At 47.9% G+C, this 17,500-nt stretch overlaps 3 protein-coding genes across 4 annotated transcripts in view; 2 read left to right on the top strand and 1 right to left on the bottom strand.

The window, feature by feature from the left end:
- Positions 1–9,056, top strand: part of serinc3 (serine incorporator 3) — a gene marked incomplete at both ends in the record, with an annotated part of 18,727 nt that extends 9,671 nt beyond the window's left edge. Inside the window, 7 exons of the mRNA XM_084464179.1 lie at positions 1,863–1,942; positions 2,495–2,632; positions 3,157–3,326; positions 3,793–3,883; positions 4,679–4,880; positions 6,541–6,777; positions 8,918–9,056. Coding sequence (XP_084320305.1) covers positions 1,863–1,942; positions 2,495–2,632; positions 3,157–3,326; positions 3,793–3,883; positions 4,679–4,880; positions 6,541–6,777; positions 8,918–9,056 — 1,057 coding nt within the window. The remainder of the gene's footprint in view (positions 1–1,862; positions 1,943–2,494; positions 2,633–3,156; positions 3,327–3,792; positions 3,884–4,678; positions 4,881–6,540; positions 6,778–8,917) is intronic.
- Positions 9,057–10,978: 1,922 nt separating this feature from the next.
- svbp (small vasohibin binding protein) lies at positions 10,979–12,687 on the top strand. 2 transcript variants are annotated; one of them, XM_084464186.1, is made up of 3 exons: positions 10,979–11,104; positions 11,296–11,430; positions 11,926–12,687. In XM_084464186.1, exons 2-3 carry the CDS (start codon positions 11,317–11,319, stop codon positions 12,010–12,012), a joined length of 201 nt encoding a protein of 66 aa, XP_084320312.1. In that variant the 5' UTR covers positions 10,979–11,104; positions 11,296–11,316; the 3' UTR covers positions 12,013–12,687. The 2 variants fall into 2 exon arrangements, with proteins under 2 accessions (XP_084320312.1, XP_084320313.1); XM_084464187.1 differs by having other exon boundaries at positions 10,982–11,104; positions 11,180–11,430.
- Positions 12,688–15,912: 3,225 nt separating this feature from the next.
- The window catches only part of LOC311338264 (integrin alpha-5-like), a gene marked incomplete at both ends in the record, with an annotated part of 33,896 nt that continues 32,308 nt past the window's right edge, over positions 15,913–17,500 (bottom strand). The window contains 3 exons of the mRNA XM_084463492.1: positions 15,913–15,996; positions 17,073–17,195; positions 17,404–17,500. The exon at positions 17,404–17,500 is cut by the window's right edge and continues 5 nt beyond it. Coding sequence (XP_084319618.1) covers positions 15,913–15,996; positions 17,073–17,195; positions 17,404–17,500 — 304 coding nt within the window. The remainder of the gene's footprint in view (positions 15,997–17,072; positions 17,196–17,403) is intronic.

The following is a 17,500-nucleotide window of genomic DNA, read 5'->3' as shown; positions in this document are numbered from 1 at the left end:
ACACCCCCCGACCCCCCCAACACCCCCGACACCCGCGACCCCCCCCGACCCCCCGCGACCCCCCCCGACCCCCCCGACCCCCCAACACCCCCGACCCCCCGACACCCCCGACACCCCCGACCCCCCGACACCCCCGACCCCCCGACCCCCCCGACACCCCCAACACCCCCGACCCCCCGACACCCCCGACCCCTCAACACCCCCGACCCCCCGACACCCCCCGACCCCCCAACACCCCGCGACACCCCCGACCCCCTGACACCCCCGACCCCCCCGACACCCCCGACCCCCCCGACCCCCGCGACCCCCCAACACCCCCGACACCCCCGACCTCCCCCGACCCCCCCCGACCCCCCAACACCCCCGACACCCCCGACACCCCCGACCCCCCCCGACACACAACCACTTTTTCTACTTACTTTTTTACATATTTGTATTTTTTTTACAAATCTTATTGACTTTATCGTGTAGTGTTGCTGCTATGTGGCTGTTGAGGAACCAAGCCTAACGATTGTACTCTTGTGTACTCCAATAAGAGGTGATAAAAGTGATTCTGATTGTGATTCCGATGAGGAACAGTTGAGGATAACGTTAATATCCTGAACCCAAAGCACGAGGCCATGTCCGGAACACTGACGCACAGTGATGGTTTTGAATCTCCGTGTCCAGAGAAGACTCTCAAAGAGTCCTACAAGCGGCGAGCAGAGAAATAGAAGCGCCAGCTTTGCTCCGTTAGAAGCGACGTGATTCTATATCATTTCTAACTCTTTTGCTCTCGTTCAAACGTCGTATTTAAGAGGCTACTTCTTGAATGTGAGTGGCTTCCTGCCGTCCCTGAGAAGAGGTGAACCTCTCCCTGGTCGCTGTGGACCCTGAGCTCAAACATCGTGCAGGATGTCTTCTAGTGTCTCTGTGGTCACATGTCTTAGTGTGGGGACCAGTGTCTCTCCCACTGATACCAGGTGTTATTTACAACAAACCTCCATTTGTTTATGTCCCGACAAGGACGAGCCAAACGGCCGGCCCCAGGCCGTCACAGCCAGGGCCATGTACCGTATCAAGAGAGACACTGAATCGGTTATTTCATGATTCACACTCTCTATGGTTTATACGTGTGGAGACTGCTCCTCACCGTCCTACACTATAGATTATTCAACCTAAGTCTGTGTCTTGCTGTATTTCATCCCGTAGTAAACCATCTATTCGACCCTTTGATCCAACCCATCAATCTGCCTTGATTTCCACTTCGAGGATAGCTATGACAAAAATACACAACGCAGAGTCTATACGAACAGCTTAGAATTACGCTGACATCTAAAAATTGGATGGACCATTCAACTAAATCATCCAATTGTGTCTGAACCCAGACTTGTGCAGCTTTGTATCGGTTTCTCATAATACATTGAAGGACATAGTCCATTTAATGTCCATTTGAATGTATATGTGTTACATTATAAGGTACTCTTTTACAGTAAACAGGCCAACTTCCATGTATTTGTGAGTTGCTAACATGAAGCTACTCTGACTAAATCAACGCTGAAGTCAGTTTGTGTCAGTTCGAGGGGGCTGATCCTGAGCTGACGGAAACATCCTGACCCTCTTCCTCTCTCGGACTGACCGGACTGTGGAAACAGGTCCGCGTGAGTCGGATCAACTCGGTTAAATCGATTTTCTTAGTTGCATGAATACTAACTCTTCAACCCCGCGTGGCGTGTATGAATCCTTTACCATGCCGAGGTCTCACATTAGGTCAGATTGGACACGGCTAAAGGAGCGTGGTGGCCTGGAAAAGACGACACTAATGCTCTGTTGGTCTGTGAAGATGAGTCAAAAGTGAATCTTTTTCTCTGTGCTCCTCCCAGGTTCTGGTTCTTTAAGATCGCTGCCATCGTAGCGCTCATAGTCGCTGCCTTTTACATTCCTGACGGGGCGTTCACTAGAAGTAAGGATCCAGAGTCTGGAAGAAGGAAAATGTTGCAGTGATGACGGTTCACTATTCAGTTACACAAAGGTCATCAAAGATTCACATTTCCCAGGCTCTTTTTTTCCCCTGGTTTGCAGACTCAAATCATTTTATTTAATATATTTTATTTCTTTAACCAATCACAGCTTCTGTGTATATCCTCAGTGTGTACATGGCATGTGTTAAAGGTCCCATGACATGTGGTGTGATTGGCCGTTACAAGCCGTTTTGGAAATCTGCCCCTTATGACATCACAGGTGGGCGTGTCCACCTAGACGTGTGACGGACAGATGAGCAACGTTTGCTACGGTCCACTGGGTAGGGCCGGTGGACTGATCTATCCAGCAACACATCCAGGTGGACACGCCCACCTGTGATGTCATAAGGGGCAGATTTCCAAACCTTTAAAACTATGCAAAAAATAAATACATTACCTCAAAATGAACTTGACACACATGAACATATTTGCTATTGAATGTGTAGTGTGGCGGTTTGCCGCCTTGTGATTGGTTGGTGTTTGTCTCCTGGTAGCGTGGTTTGCGGTGGGCACATCCGGAGCGTTCGTCTTCATTCTCATCCAGCTGGTGCTGCTGGTGGACTTCGCCCACTCCTGGAACGAGGCGTGGGTGGAGAGGATGGAGACGGGGAACCCCAGGGGCTGGTACGCAGGTCAGCCACGCCTCAGTTCACGTGTGCACGTTTGAAGCAGATTGAGATTGATCGTTAGATTCTATTCAAGCTCATATTGTTTTTATTATTATTATTATTATTTATTCTGTGTCTTGCGTGTATTGTAGATTTGTATGTATGTGTTTGGATTCAAAACTCCTGGCTCGAGGCTTGAGATAGACATGTGACCCAGACAAAGTTGACCTCACACCTCTTTACTCTTTTTTTTTTCTCTCTCTCTCTGTCTCTGTCTCTGTCTCTCTCTCTCTCTCTCTCACTCTCTCTCTCTCTCTCTGTCTCTCTCTCTGTCTCTCTCTCTCTCTGTCTCTCTGTCTCTCTGTCTGTCTCTCTCTCTCCCCCCCCCTGCTCGGTGAAGCCGGCAGGGCGCGGAGGCGACAGGGGCAGGGGAGTGGCTCGCCAGCTTAACGCCGTCCACCTGGGGAGAGGACCGGAGCTCTAGGTGTTAAGGAGGATGTTGAGGATGTAGTATAAGAGAGAGCTGGTCTCTGTGTGTGTCCCTGCAGCGCTGCTGGGGGTGACGGTGTTCAACTACGTCACGTCCCTGGTGGCGGTGGCTCTCTTCTACTCCTACTACACCACGCCAGACGCCTGCACCATCAACAAGTTCTTCATCAGCTTCAACCTGTGTCTGTGCCTGGTGGCGTCGTTCCTCTCCGTGCTGCCCAGGGTGCAGGCACGTACCCGGACCTCCGTGTGGCCCCTGAGAGCCTTTGTTCCTAACACTTTAGCCGTTTCTCAATCCGCGTTCTCGTGTGTTCTCGTGTACTTTGCGTTCTCGATGAACGTCATCAGTGGTAGCCCCAAGCACTGTTCCAATTCCGAGTACGCGAGTACTGTCGTAAAACCCGGAAGTGTTCTCGATGCGTTCTCGATGAGGCCGTTCTACCGAGGACGCGTCGGAGGTGACTCGTGTGGACTTGGGACCGTTAAATATCCCAGAATGCATCATCGAGTCCGCTGCTGTTCCAATTGCAGAGTGCGTACTCGCGTTCTCGGAAGTCTGTACTTGAAAGTCCGGACTTGCCAAGTACGTACTTCCAAGTCCGCGAGTACGTAGTCCGCGTACTTGGTATTGAGAAACGGCTTTAGTTTTACGTGTTCTGAGCGCAGCGTCCCTACGTCCTGTCCTGTGTTCCCAGGAGTCTCAGCCGCGGTCGGGGCTCCTGCAGTCGTCCATCATCACCCTGTACACCATGTTCCTGACCTGGTCGGCCATGACCAACGAGCCTGGTGAGGAGCACCACACACACACGCACGCACGCACGCACACACGCACGCACGCACGCACGCACGCACGCACACACACACACACACACACACACACACACACACACACACACACACACACACACACACACACACACACACACACACACACAGGCATGCATGCACACACACACTCACACATGCATGCACGCACGCACGCACGCACAAACAAACTTTTTGGGAAGAAATACTGATAATGTGACAGGTTCATCAAGCTACAAGCCTTTGCGAGGCCTACATGATAAATTAAGTTATTAAACACCCAACACTTAAGGATAAACAAAACATCCTTGCCTCCAGGTTCTCATGCTACCCATGGTGACTGATACAGAGCAGAATGTTGCCAATCTTTTGGCGTCCCTCTTTAGTAATCCCCCCAACAGCAGTCCTCTAACCACATGTTTGTGAATATGGCCTAAGCTTCCAAAGATTAATGAGTTGGCCTATACGACTCACCAGTGGCTGGTGTTTCAGTAACTTCAGTAAGCCTCAGACACACACACACACACGCACACACACACACACACACACACACACACACACACACACACCCCAACACACACACACACACACACACACACATACACACCAACACACACACACTCACACACCCTACACTCCTTCAGATCATTCATGCAGGCCCACAACGGAACATGTGAAGCTGCTTACATAATATCATTCAGTATTCATCGTTCCTCTGGGTGGCTCCTCAGACTGAAGCCTGTTTACTGAACACACGTCCCCCCCCTCCCCCCCCAGACCCCGTCTGTAACCCGGGCCTGCTCAGCATCTTCCAGCAGATGGCGGCCCCCAGCGCGGCGCCCCTGGAGCCGGAGAACCAGACGTGGGTGATCATCGTGGGCACGGAGGAGCCGGTCCTCACCGCCCCGCACCTGCAGTGGTGGGACGGCCAGAGCGTGGTGGGGCTGGCCATCTTCATCCTCTGCATTCTCTACTCCAGGTGAGGCCATGGGCGCACCCATGAGTATATGTGTGTGTGTGAGCGGAGGGACGGCGACCCCCTTAACTGTGGTATAATGAGAACATTTCACTGACTGAAGTGAGCGATTGCTTTTATAAAACGGTTACGTAAGTATGGCGAAATGAAAGTCATAGACCCCCTCAATTTTGAAAAAGCGAGAAAGTCGGATAAGCATTTTTTTTAACGAATACAAAAAAGTAGTCCCTCCTGGCTGCCGGCAAAGTGTACGGCGGTTGCTATGCAACACACGGTAGCGTCCTTCAGAGAGAAGGCTAGAGACGGTAGCTCGGTTCGCCGGCAATTTAGCCTACTGTCGAGTTCACTCACCGTGTGCCTATTGCTGTACAACATTTACACCCTCTCCATCAATCAACATCATTTTAGGCTTCAGTGAACTATGCTATCGCTTTTATATATAAATAAACAACAGTTCAAGTTAGGCGCGGAGTGATACTGAACTCTGTAAACTGAACGGGCGTCATAGCTGTGTGTATACGCTCAATATACAACAGTTGGGAACCAATCAGATCACTTGATTTAAGCCACCCGTTTTATAAAATATTTTATATACTGTATATGTATGCATATTTATCACCAGTACAGTCTTCACTAGCTGTGGTATAAATATATATAATATATGCTACACGTGAACCTCATAAGATGGCGCAATTTGATTGGTTCTCTATCTGGGGGTATTGGGCAATATCCCGAGATTGAGATCTCAAACTCTGGATATTGTCCAATATCATGTGACGGCCGTCTCGTCACGCTAATAAAAACGAATAAACCTGCTCAAATCCCGGCAAAAACTGTTCTCTTGTTTATTTTTTGAGTGTTCACGTGGAGTATAAAACAATTATTCACCTCAGGCTCCGTGCCTAGTGGAGAATAGCCCCCCTCTACCATATGTTAAATATATGAACATGTTAAATATATATACATATATCCCTATCCCTAAGCCTATATATGAGACGCTGTGCCTGTTCCTTACAGACGGGGTTTGCAACATCACTTCTTAGAAGTGATGTTGTAGGAAGGAAGGGAGCAGATCAGGAGGGGTCGTTTTCAGCAGTGGGCCGCTTGCCGTCGCTTCCCCCGTCGTCGTCATTGCGTTAAACCAGCCAATAGCGCGCCAGGGGGGAAACGCCAGCTCGGTTGATTGGCTCCCCCCGCAAAAAAAACGTGTCGAAACTAGAAAGAAATGAATCGCTCCTCTCCAGACCCTTCTGCAGGGCAAGGCAAGGCAACTTTATTTATAACGCACTTTTCATACACAAGGCAGACTCAAAGTGCTTCACATATAAACATTGTCATACAATAAAAATAAAATAATAGATAAGTAAAAAGTAAAATAGATAAAGGCAAAGTAAAAAAAAAACATTTTAGAAAGGCAGAGTTAATAAAAATGCATTTTAGAAAGTGAGAAAATAAAGGCAAAGTTACTAATAAAATAAAAAAAATAGAAGCATTGTAGATTTAAGATTTAGCAGAAAGCTAAAGCAAACATAAAAGTCTTCAGTCTTGTTTTAAAAGCTGTCAGAGTTGGGGCAAGTCTTAGAGTTAGGGCGACCTCACACGGCCGGCAGAACGGGCGGGGCTGCCCGGTCTAATCCTCACCTTCTGCCGCTCCCTACCTCAGCATCCGCTCGTCCAACACCAGCCAGGTGAACAAGCTGACCATGGCGTCCCGGGACTCGGCCGTGCTGGCGGAGGGCGGGGCGGGCGGGGCGGGCGGGGCGGAGGGGGCGGAGGGGGCGGGGCCCCGGCGCGTGCGGGACAACGAGCAGGACCTGGTTCAGTACAGCTACTCCTTCTTCCACTTCCTGCTGCTGCTGGCGTCGCTCTACATCATGATGACCCTCACCAACTGGTACAGGTCAGTGGAGCCGCGCGCGCACACAGACACGCACACAGACACGCACACAGACACGCACGCAGACACGCACACAGACACGCACACAGACACGCACACAGACACGCACGCAGACACACACACAGACACGCACACAGACACGCACACAGACACACACACAGACACACACACAGAGACGCACACAGACAGACAGACACGCACACAGACACGCACACAGACACGCACACACAGACACGCACACACAGACACGCACACAGACACGCACACAGACACGCACACAGACACGCACACAGACACACACAGAGACGCACACAGACACGCACACAGAGACACGCACACAGACACGCACACAGACACGCACACAGACACGCACACAGAGACACACACAGACACGCACACAGACACGCACACAGAGACGCACACAGACACGCACACAGAGACACACACAGACACGCACACAGACACGCACACATCCCCATTAGAGCATGGAAACCGGACAGATATTTAGAAATGATGCTCGGGTTGGGGTCGGGCTCGGTCACATCTGCGCGACGAGGCGTTGGGCGTGGGCGTTGCTTTTGTGTTAACGTTCATTTTACTTTGCTGGGGACACTCTGGCTACCTGGCCTACAGAACCTCAGAAGCTCTCGTGTCATTTTGTGGAATTGATCGTTATCGTGGCCTTTTTTGTGGGCCTATTTGAATTTAAATTGTTTATGATTCTGAGCATCAAGCGAGCGTTAACAGCGCGGGCTTAACGCAGGCTTGTTGTTTGTTGCTTTCATACACACAAACGTAAACGTGTCATTAGTATGAGAAAAAAATAGTCTGCAACTGAGACAGAGAAATGCGTCCCGTTCCGCGCTCTAATACACATGCACACGCATGCACGCACGACACACAAGCACACACACACGCACGCACGCACGCAAACACACGCACATGCACACACAGACAGACACACACACAAACACACATGCACACACAGACAAACACCCACACACGCACACGTGTACACACTCACAAAAACACGCACACACACACGCACACACACACACACACACTGCTAGTGACACCAGACTTGTTGATAACGTGAGCCCCCTGCGGAGAGACACTAAATGTGTCACGTTGTCTTTACCGTGTCACAAAAAGATCCCATTTTTTTCAGCTTTAGAGTTTCTCTTTCTTCTTCTCATATCTCTTTATATTAATCATCAATTAAAACTGACTTTATGTATATTTGGTGAAAAAAATTATAAAACAGATTTAAAGATAGTTTGTGGCCGTCCTGGGGGAGGCTTAGCTCAGGAGGTAGAGCAGGTTCACTCTGAACCGGAAGGTTGCTAGTTCGATCCCCGGCTCCTCCTAGTGTTGATGTGTCCCTGAGCGAGACTCTTAACCAGTGTTGTGCAAGTTCACGCCTCACATGAACTAGTTCAAAGTTCAGTTCATACAAAAGGAAATGAATAAATTCATGATCATAGTTCACCAATTCAGTTTTGAACTAGTTCATTAACAGCTTTTTTTAGATACCGAAGAAAAACTGTTGGAGTGAGTATTGCTTGTCTTTTAAAATGAATCCTCTCCATTACCAGCTGCCCATCACTACAATCTCAAATTGTTGTGGATATTATTTGTACACCTGTTTCATTCATCACAACTAAGGCAGTAACTCTATTTAATAAACATGTCATCTGGACCTAAGCATCAATTCAGAATGTCACAAAATCTGAACTGTTCAAGTTCATTTTCTTTAGTTAAACATATGTTACGTTCAGTTCAAAGTTCATAGAAAAATGAACTTGTTCAATGAACTAGTTATTTTGAACTAGTTCTTTTGAACTAGTTCATGCACAGCGCTGCACTTAATCCTAACTGCTCCTGACGAGCTGGCCGTCGCCTTGCACTCCGCCGTCGGTGTGTATTAACCGTTGTAAGTCGCTTTGGATAAAAGCGACTAATAAATTACCTAAATGTAAATCCTGCAAACAATTTGTGGGTCTCAACCCTGACCCACAGTTTGAAGGCCACTCTGAGTCCTATCGTAACCGTGCCTTTAGGAACGCCTTCACTTTGAGTGTCTCCTAAATCATGAGTCACCCAGGGGCCGTTAATCCAGGATGTTCCTTGTTTGTGACGCCAGCCCAGACGCAGAGTACACCGCCCTGACCAGCAAGTGGCCCACGGTGTGGGTGAAGATCTCCTCCAGCTGGGTGTGCCTGGCCCTCTACACCTGGACCCTGGTGGCCCCCCTGGTCCTGTCCCACCGGGACTTCAGCTGAGCCCGCTCTGGTCATGGCCGTGTTTGTTATTGTCCCGGTTCGGACGTCTCGGCGTCGTCACCGTTCTGCTTCTTCCACTGTCCTCCACTAAGCCATAAAGAGAGAGAGATATTTTTTAAAGAGTGCACTCTGATGTCTGGGAGCGGGTCGTAGGGTAAAGTACTCGTTTATGACCGCGTTGTGTATTTAAATGACCTGTTCTAAAAGGGTCTGAGCATTGTGTTGCTTACTTCACTGACTAACCGTCTAAGAACAGATTACATTGCATTACAGCAATAAAAACACACCTTATTTTTATATGGATATATTGTGAACCAGCCACCATCTGTCTGCTAAGCATGCTTCATAGAACTGTACGCTGTGCCATTCAGTGCCTTAAATGTTCTAAACATTACATGTTTAGAACATGTTTTAAAAGTGTCTAACGGAAATGTCATGTAATTCAATAATATAGATATTAGATTCAATTATCTTAAATTATTTGAGGGTTTGGTGAAGGGCTTGTAAAGTACCAAGACATAATTCACCATTATGTTAAAACTGCTAATAATATTATAGATTAAATACAATTAATAGAATAAATATCATAAATTAATATCTTCGACTTGTACCATAATATAATATTGTTCATATTCCAATTATAAAGAGAATATTAACTAATTGTATATTCCTAGAATACATATAATTAAACAAAAAGATTTGAATATGACAAAAACCTCTAAAATATCCATGGTTTGAAGCACAAACCATGTGCTTATTATATGAAACGTTATGATATGAAACATTGACGACCAAATGCCTTTACTTGCCTTACATGCATTTGCTGTATTAGTTTATTGCTGTTGGATGTATCAAATGCTGCAGTTGACCTTTACACCATATATTATTAAATCAATGCAATTCATTTATTTTACATGGGAATGCTTTATCTAAGCTTTTTGAAAGAATAAAGATGACTTTGGTTACTTATTATAATTTTGTCCTTACTTGACCGCAAACGTTTAGTAGTTTCCTCTGTAAAGACAGGATGTAGCCGCCGGCCTGCCCGGCGTGCGAACAGCGAGAGAACAGTCGCGACCGCTGAGTCTGCTACACCACACCTCAGATGAGCTTTCATCAGCAAACGTGTGTTTACGTCTACAGGCCAGTGGATTAGTACAACATACGCTGTGTTTTCTGTGACGTCCCTTACAGAAATAAACAAGGGGATTGGAAGCGCCCTGCTGTGGGCTGTTGCTCTCACAAGGCTGAATGCAGAGTTGAGTTTGAATGGGGCTGATCCCTTCACTCTGCTCATGATGAACGTCTGAACCCAGACTGGCCTCCTGTGGAGGTGAACGAGGGGAACCACGGTGAGCTGAGGGAGAGGGAGAGGTGAACCTCTCTGGGCCAGCTGGTTTCTCCTCACAAGGCCCCTCGACTAACTGAAACAATACTAACTGTCTTCAGTTAATAGCACAATGTTGGATTTCGTGACTGTAAAATCCTCCTGGATATGAACTGAGGAGTTATATGATCCTATGACAAATTTAAAATAATGTAATAAATAATGTTAACAAACATAATTACTAAATGTCTAAATGTTCATGGGTAATGTTCAGCTTAAACAGCTTTTCGGAAGATGCCAAATGTATTTTCTGTAATACATCATCAAAGGTAGACTACATCAGACATCCCTGATATGGTTTACAGGCAAGCACTCCAGCCGTGATCTGGGTGGGATATTGGATATATACTGATATAATATATATAGATATACTCATATTTAAGCATATTAATCAACCCTGAACAGTAAATAGGACAGAATGTGGATTATAAAGAATGGTGGGTCCAGTGCAATAGGGGGCGGTATGCGCCGTTGGTATGAGAGCGGAACCTCTGTGGCGGAACCTCTGAGGCGGGCCTCGGGGTTTGTGGTCGGCTCTGTTTACCGAGCACACCGTCCACTTAAGACAGCTGCCGCAGACCTCATACAACAAGCTACTATTTACTATTGCGTCCTCCTCAACTACCAGATAACGGCATTGCTTGAAATTTCGCATCTCCTGGTGAGTATGAAGATGACTTTTATTAAGTATTAAAACTTCACCGCTGATTTGTTGTTATCGTCCATTCTATCGCAGGTTAACTTTCCAAGCTTTCACCCGGGTTACTTCAGCAACGCACACAGCGGATTATCCTGGCAACGCAGTGAACCTCACGTCCGACGTACTCACCATCACTACTGCATGTGTGGCAGGTTGGTTCAGAAAGCCGACCCATGGAGCCCGCCTGCCGGAAGGACAAGCCGAAGCTGAACTCCACCCCGACGCGAGGAGACCGCGCCAAGCAGAGGTCCGCCCAGCAGGAGGTGAAGCAGAGGCAGAGGGCCGAGGTGAGCCCACCCCCACCACCCTACCCACCCCCACACCGTTAGACAGGGTCCTACCCACCCCCACACCGTTAGACAGGGTCCTACTCACCCCCACACCGTTAGACAGGGTCCTACTCACCCCCACACCGTTAGACAGGGTCCTACTCACCCCCACCGACCAGGCTGTGAGACAGGGTCCTACTGGGCTGCCAGGTTTCCTTAGACTCTTTGTTGTGTTGTTGTAGAATAATATATAACAAGACAATCAGAAACCAAGGGATGATATGTTGTTATGTATTATTCTACTGTTCTGCAGCATCCCTTCTGTTTCTAGTTGTGTTATATTACTATACTGTGCTGCCATTATTCCTGGATTTCTAATGTATTCACACAATCATTTCTTGCAGTACATTTGGAGTGTGTGTGTGTGTGTGTGTGTGTGTGTGTGTGTGTGTGTGTGTGTGTGTGTGTGTGCGCTCTCTCATCTCACTGTATTGCTGTTTCCTCCGCTTCCAGATCTACGCCCTGAACAAGGTGATGACGGAGCTGGAGCAGCAGCAGTTTGAGGCCTTCTGCAAACAGATGCAGGGCCAGGGCGAATGAGGGGCCCGCAGAGGGCCGGGGGGGGCCTACACACATTCAACCAGTGTGACATGTGTCCTCCTTCCTTTGGTAGTAGGACATGTGGTCCAATAGTCAATAAGAGGTTCAATCAGACAATCACCAAGGAAGCACTTATAGCAGCGGGCTCGCCAGTCCAAACATGGGCGTTTACTACGGAACAGGAAACGTCAGTTGCAGGCCGGTTGTAAAAGTTGTCTTAAATTGGTAAATCCAACTTTCTTATTGAAGTGACTAATATTTAGTTTATGTTCATTTTAATCATTGAAAGGTTTGCCAAAATACATACTTTTCTTGACTTCCGTTACATGTATTTAAATTCAGGAGATGTGTTAAACGGTTGTTTGTTTTGAAGGAGGAGCGATTCGGTGGTCAGCAGGTGAATGACGTTCTGTCGTTGATCATAGGAGATCAATGACAATCAATGTTTTTTTTTTTTTGTTGTTTTGAACTTGACTATTAATGATGGCTGTGTTAATGGTGCTCACCTAAATATAATTGAAGAAACACAATGTATAGCAAGATTCGTTGTAAGTATTGTCCAGCCGTCATTTTACTGATGCAGTACTTTTGGTACTAGCAAGCTAGGTCACAGACAGCTGCAAAACAATGTCTCAAAGTGTTCCAGTTTCAGTAAAAACGTGTCATGATTTCTCATTTGTTTGTGTTTTGTGTTTCTTTTAGTATCATCAGGTTTGTGTTGGGTTGTACGCTGGGATTTATGCAGTAGCTTAAGTAGTATTCACTGTAGTATACAGCACAGCCCCTTGGGATGTTGTAAATAATTATTATTTTAGTGTTTTTGTCCTGTACTGAAGGTTTAACTTTTATATAAACCGATACAGTAGACACTGTAAACCAGCGCTTCTCAAAGTGTGGGGCGCGCCCCACTGGTGGGGAATAGAGACGTGACAGGTGGGGCGCAAACGGGAGGAAATTTCACTGAAAACTCCATATTTCTTATGGTAGGAGCAAAAGCTTGACAGTAGGGCTGGGCGATATGGACCAAAAGTCATATCTCGTATTTTCAAGCAGAATGTCGATATAAGATATATATCAATATTTGTTCATGCAATAAAATAGGTGCCGTCGCCGCGCTCCAACTCGTCATTCTATATCGGGGGCGCCGCGTCGCTGTGCTCGTTAACCTGCCTTGCTGATTGCAAACTCAATCCTAAATTTGGGTGTAGGCCAGGGTAGCTAAACATTTTCAAATTAGTCAAAAACAGTCGGAGCAAGATGTGGCAAATACATGTTTCGCGCTGAAGGGGATTTTAAAAAGTGTCCTGCACGGGTCTTATTTTGCAAACCCGTCCGCACCCGTCCTTACCCACAAAACTTAAAACCACATCCGACCCGTGTTCCGACAGTAGCGTGATTTACATTCCACACCCGACCAGACCCGCTATAAATTGATACTGACGCCCGACCCGCACCCGAAGGAAAATTAGACACATAAGATGGAACGCCGGGGAATTACACTAGCGGCGTTTGGCGTGGTGCTTTAGATTGCCGTGCAAAAAAGCACATCATCCACTGTTGACGGTTTTAGTTTTCTGTTTGACTCCTCCGCTCCTGAATGTCAGATCCAGCACCGGAGGAGTCTCGCTCGCTTGCTTGCTGCGCTGGATGCGCTGAGCGGGGATGGCGAGGATAAATCTGTCAATCTGAGCGATATTGGGAAATGAACGACCGTGCTCTCCCCACCACGATCACACACCAAGAGAGTCGTCTTTAGGTGTTTTGTAATCAAGCAGCAGCTTCATCCCGATGCTGCGGAGCCTCATCGCTGGAGTCCTCTACGTCCGATAGTGTGTCCGCTGACACTCGAGCTCGCTTCTCGGCCGGGGGCACTGATCGCATATTTTGTAGATGTGTCACTAATAATGCTTTTTTTTTAAATTTGAAATAGGCCTCCATTTTAACATTTTAAGCTTGCAGCTTTGCAGCCACTCAAGCAGGGATAGGTCTCATAAGTTATTTTTGTCATGACACAGCTGCACTTTTATTTTCTCTATTTTTGAACTTGATGCAAGTTATGACACAGCTGCACTTTTATTTTCTCTATTGTTGAACTTGTTGTTATTTGATGTTATTGAGTTAGAATTTAGATACAACATGATGTAACTTGATGTTACTTCAATAAATTTGGAAATGTTAAGCTTGGCTATTTCATTAGCGTTGTGTTGGGGCGATGGGGGCAGGTGGGGCTTGAAAATTCCCCCTTGTCCAAAGTGGGGGACGACCGAAAAGGTTTGAGAAACACTGCAAGTGTAAACAATTATTTATTAGATTCGTCATATGTTTGTGATTAAGTTTCTTCTTAATCTTATCTAATAAACTTCTAGTTCAGATCAGTGACCGTGGCAAATCCTGCTTTGATCATTTCAAAGACAATCCATCATGACCAAATCTCAATTTTGAAGTAATAAATCAGTCCTTGAGGAAAAAAAAAGATTGCTTGTTTAGTTTAAAGTAGTGAATGTCAATAGGTTGAGTGTGAGGAGTCCCCTAGCCGTTCTTCAGCTGGTGACGCGCTGTGTTCTGGTTGACGGGACCTGCCTCTTAAGGAGACATCTGGGATTTTGCCTGTCAATCAAAGGTGTGTGACTGCAACGCATGTGAATGGTGGACAAACGCATGGAGGGAGGGTTTGTGTGTGATATCTTCTTCTGCTCTACAGCACCACCACTAGTGCATAAATAACATGTCAGTTGAGTATATAAAATTAGGATTTATTTTGGATCATAACAAAAAAGAGTACCTACAAACATATGCAACACACACACACACACACACACACACACACACACACACACACACACGCACACACACAAAGCTCCCAATATGGGAGAGGGATGAATTCCAGTTAAATAAATTCAGTATTTCTTCAGTATTTTCCTGCTTGGGCATTTGAGTACAGCACTTCACAACCAACGAATGCAAATGTTGCGTACATACTGTGAGATATATAGATAACACAAAGATAAATGAATCAGACATTTTAGCTGTGATTCCAAACCTGACTGGACGAATGAACAGAGATGAACCTGGACTTGACGTGTATCTGACCAACCTCGGAATGGGATTCTGTGGCCATTGTAGTGCAGTGCTACATATCAAATATTCCAGTGGTAGCCGTTCCAATAATAGTCCCTTCATAAAATGGGGTTCCCTCCATTTTTTTTTTTTCATCAAATGCAAACGCCCGGAAATTGGAAGTCTTTCCAGTTCTTTGAAACAGTGGCTGAAGCGCTTCCTCGTGGGGGGGTGGGGGTGGTGGGGGTGGGGTTGATGGGTGTGGGAGGTGGGTGGGGTTGGTGGGTGGGGTTGGTTGGTTGGTGGGGGTGGTGGGGGTGGTGGGGTTGATGGGTGGGGTTGGGGTTGGTGGGTGGGAGGTGGGTGGGGTTGGTGGGTGGGGGTGGTGGGGTTGGTGAGTGGGGTTGGGGTTGGTGGGTGGGGTGGGTGGGGGTGGTGGGTGGGGTGGGTGGGGGTGGTGGGGGTGGTGGGTGGGGGTGGTGGGTGGTGGGTGGGGGTGGTGGGGGTGGCGGTTGGGGTTGGTGGGTGGGGGTGGTGGGGGTGGTGGGTGGGGGTGGTGGGGGTGGTGGGTGGTTATTGGGTGGGGGTGGGGGTGGTGGGGGTGGTTGGTGGGTGGGGTTGGTGGGTGTGGGAGGTGAGTGGGGTTGGGGTTGGTGGGTGGGGGTGGTGGGGTTGGGGTTGGTGGGTGGGGGTGGTGGGTGGGGTTGGTGGGTGGGGGTGGTGGGGGTGGTGGGTGGGGGTGGTGGGGGTGTTGGGGTTGGTGGGTGGGGGTGGTGGGGGTGGGTGGGGGTGGTGGGGTTGGTGGGTGGGGGTGGTTATTGGGTGGGGGTGGTGGGTGGTACCCTAGGCCTCTGAGGAGGCCTGCGGTCGGAGCTGGGCCTTCTCCATGGTGGTGCCGTAAGGGTCGGCGCGCTTGAAGAAGCCCATCTGGAGCAGGAGGAACACAAGGCAGCCTCAGGCCGAGCTCAGGACCGTAAAGCTCCCGGGACGCGCCCCCAGGTGAGCCGCGATTGGCCGTTACAAGCCGGTTTGGAAATCTTCCCCTTATGACATCACAAGTGGGCGTGTCCACCTAGATGCGTGACGTCTGCTACGGTCCACTGGGTGGGCTGGTGGACCGATCTATCCGTCGCACATCTAGGTGGACACGCCCACTTGTGATGTCATAAGGGGAAGATTTAAAAAACGGCTTGTGACGGCCAATCACACCACACCTGGTGGCATGACATGGGAGCTTTAAGACATAATAGCACGAATTACAGCCAATCAAACGACAGTATTTAAAATAAGTGTTTGTCAGAAAGCTGAAAGCTTTGAGGTTCCCGCATTTGGTGAATCTTAAGAAAATGCATCTTTGTTAACATACCTGATATTTAAGAAATATTGAAGATATTTAAGGGTCTTTTGTAACTTTCAGCCGCTTGACCACAGTAACAGTATCATAAGGAATTAGAAAATCAGATTGGTGGTGCCTTGTTATGCCTCCTTTTAAATAGATTTAGCATGTTTTCCTGATTCACCTATATTATTGCTTATTTGCATACAGTCTTATTTTATAATGATAAACATTTTTTTGTAATTATAATTTGATGGCTGTTTTGACAATAAAGGAAAGACTTTTTGATATGGGCAAATTTTTGAGGGTCATTTCCGCCATGGATGCACTGTCTGTGTAAAGCTTCCAGACAGATCCGGTTCGGTGCGGTTAAGGTTCCACACAGATCTGGTTCAGAGCGGTTAAGCTTCCACACAGATCTGGTTCAGAGTGGTTAAGGTTCCACACAGATCTGGTTCAGAGCGGTTAAGGTTCCACACAGATCTGGTTCGGTGCGGTTAAGGTTCCACACAGATCCGGTTCGGTGCGGTTAAGGTTCCACACAGATCCGGTTCGGTGCGGTTAAGCTTCCACACAGATCTGGTTCAGAGTGGTTAAGGTTCCAGACAGATCCGGTTCGGTGCGGTTAAGGTTCCACACAGATCCGGTTCGGTGCGGTTCCTGGTACCTTGTACAGCAGGTAGATGAGCAGAGCCAGGAGCAGCAGGCCGGCCAGAATGGCCAGGATGATGATCCACACCGGGACCAGGTACTGGTGCTCCGCTTTGTTCCAGACCACCGTGTTGGTCACCTCATCAGCACACAGAGAGCAGAGGGGTACATGGGTACTGGGCCACGAGGGGCACTGGTCCCACAGGCACACTGGGAGGGTGTGGATCATATCTCTAGACCCTCCCGCCTTTAACGCTACGCTTTAGCCTTTCAGATAACTTAACCAACGGACACAATAACAGACAGTGAAACCCACTCCAATCATCAAAGTATGTTAGTTCTGTTACCTTTTTGGATCCTGAGGGTTTGGATCTGGGAGTGATTGAATATGGCATCTTCTCCACCCGGTACTCAACAGTACACTCCAGAAAGAAGGGCTTGTAA

The sequence above is a fragment of the Micromesistius poutassou genome (assembly GCF_964030765.1).
Source record: "Micromesistius poutassou genome assembly, chromosome: 2".
NCBI classification, from domain to species: domain Eukaryota; kingdom Metazoa; phylum Chordata; class Actinopteri; order Gadiformes; family Gadidae; genus Micromesistius; species Micromesistius poutassou.
This window is presented reverse-complemented; position numbering and strand designations above follow the sequence as displayed.

What these genes read in the sequence shown, in the direction of transcription:
- svbp (XM_084464186.1), top strand. Translation starts at nt 11,317, where the DNA reads ATGGAGCCCGCCTGCCGGAAGGACAAGCCGAAGCTGAACTCCACCCCG. An exon ending in AGCAGAGGCAGAGGGCCGAG is followed by an intron (nt 11,431 to 11,925) that starts GTGAGCCCACCC and finishes CTCCGCTTCCAG; the next exon opens with ATCTACGCCCTGAACAAGGT.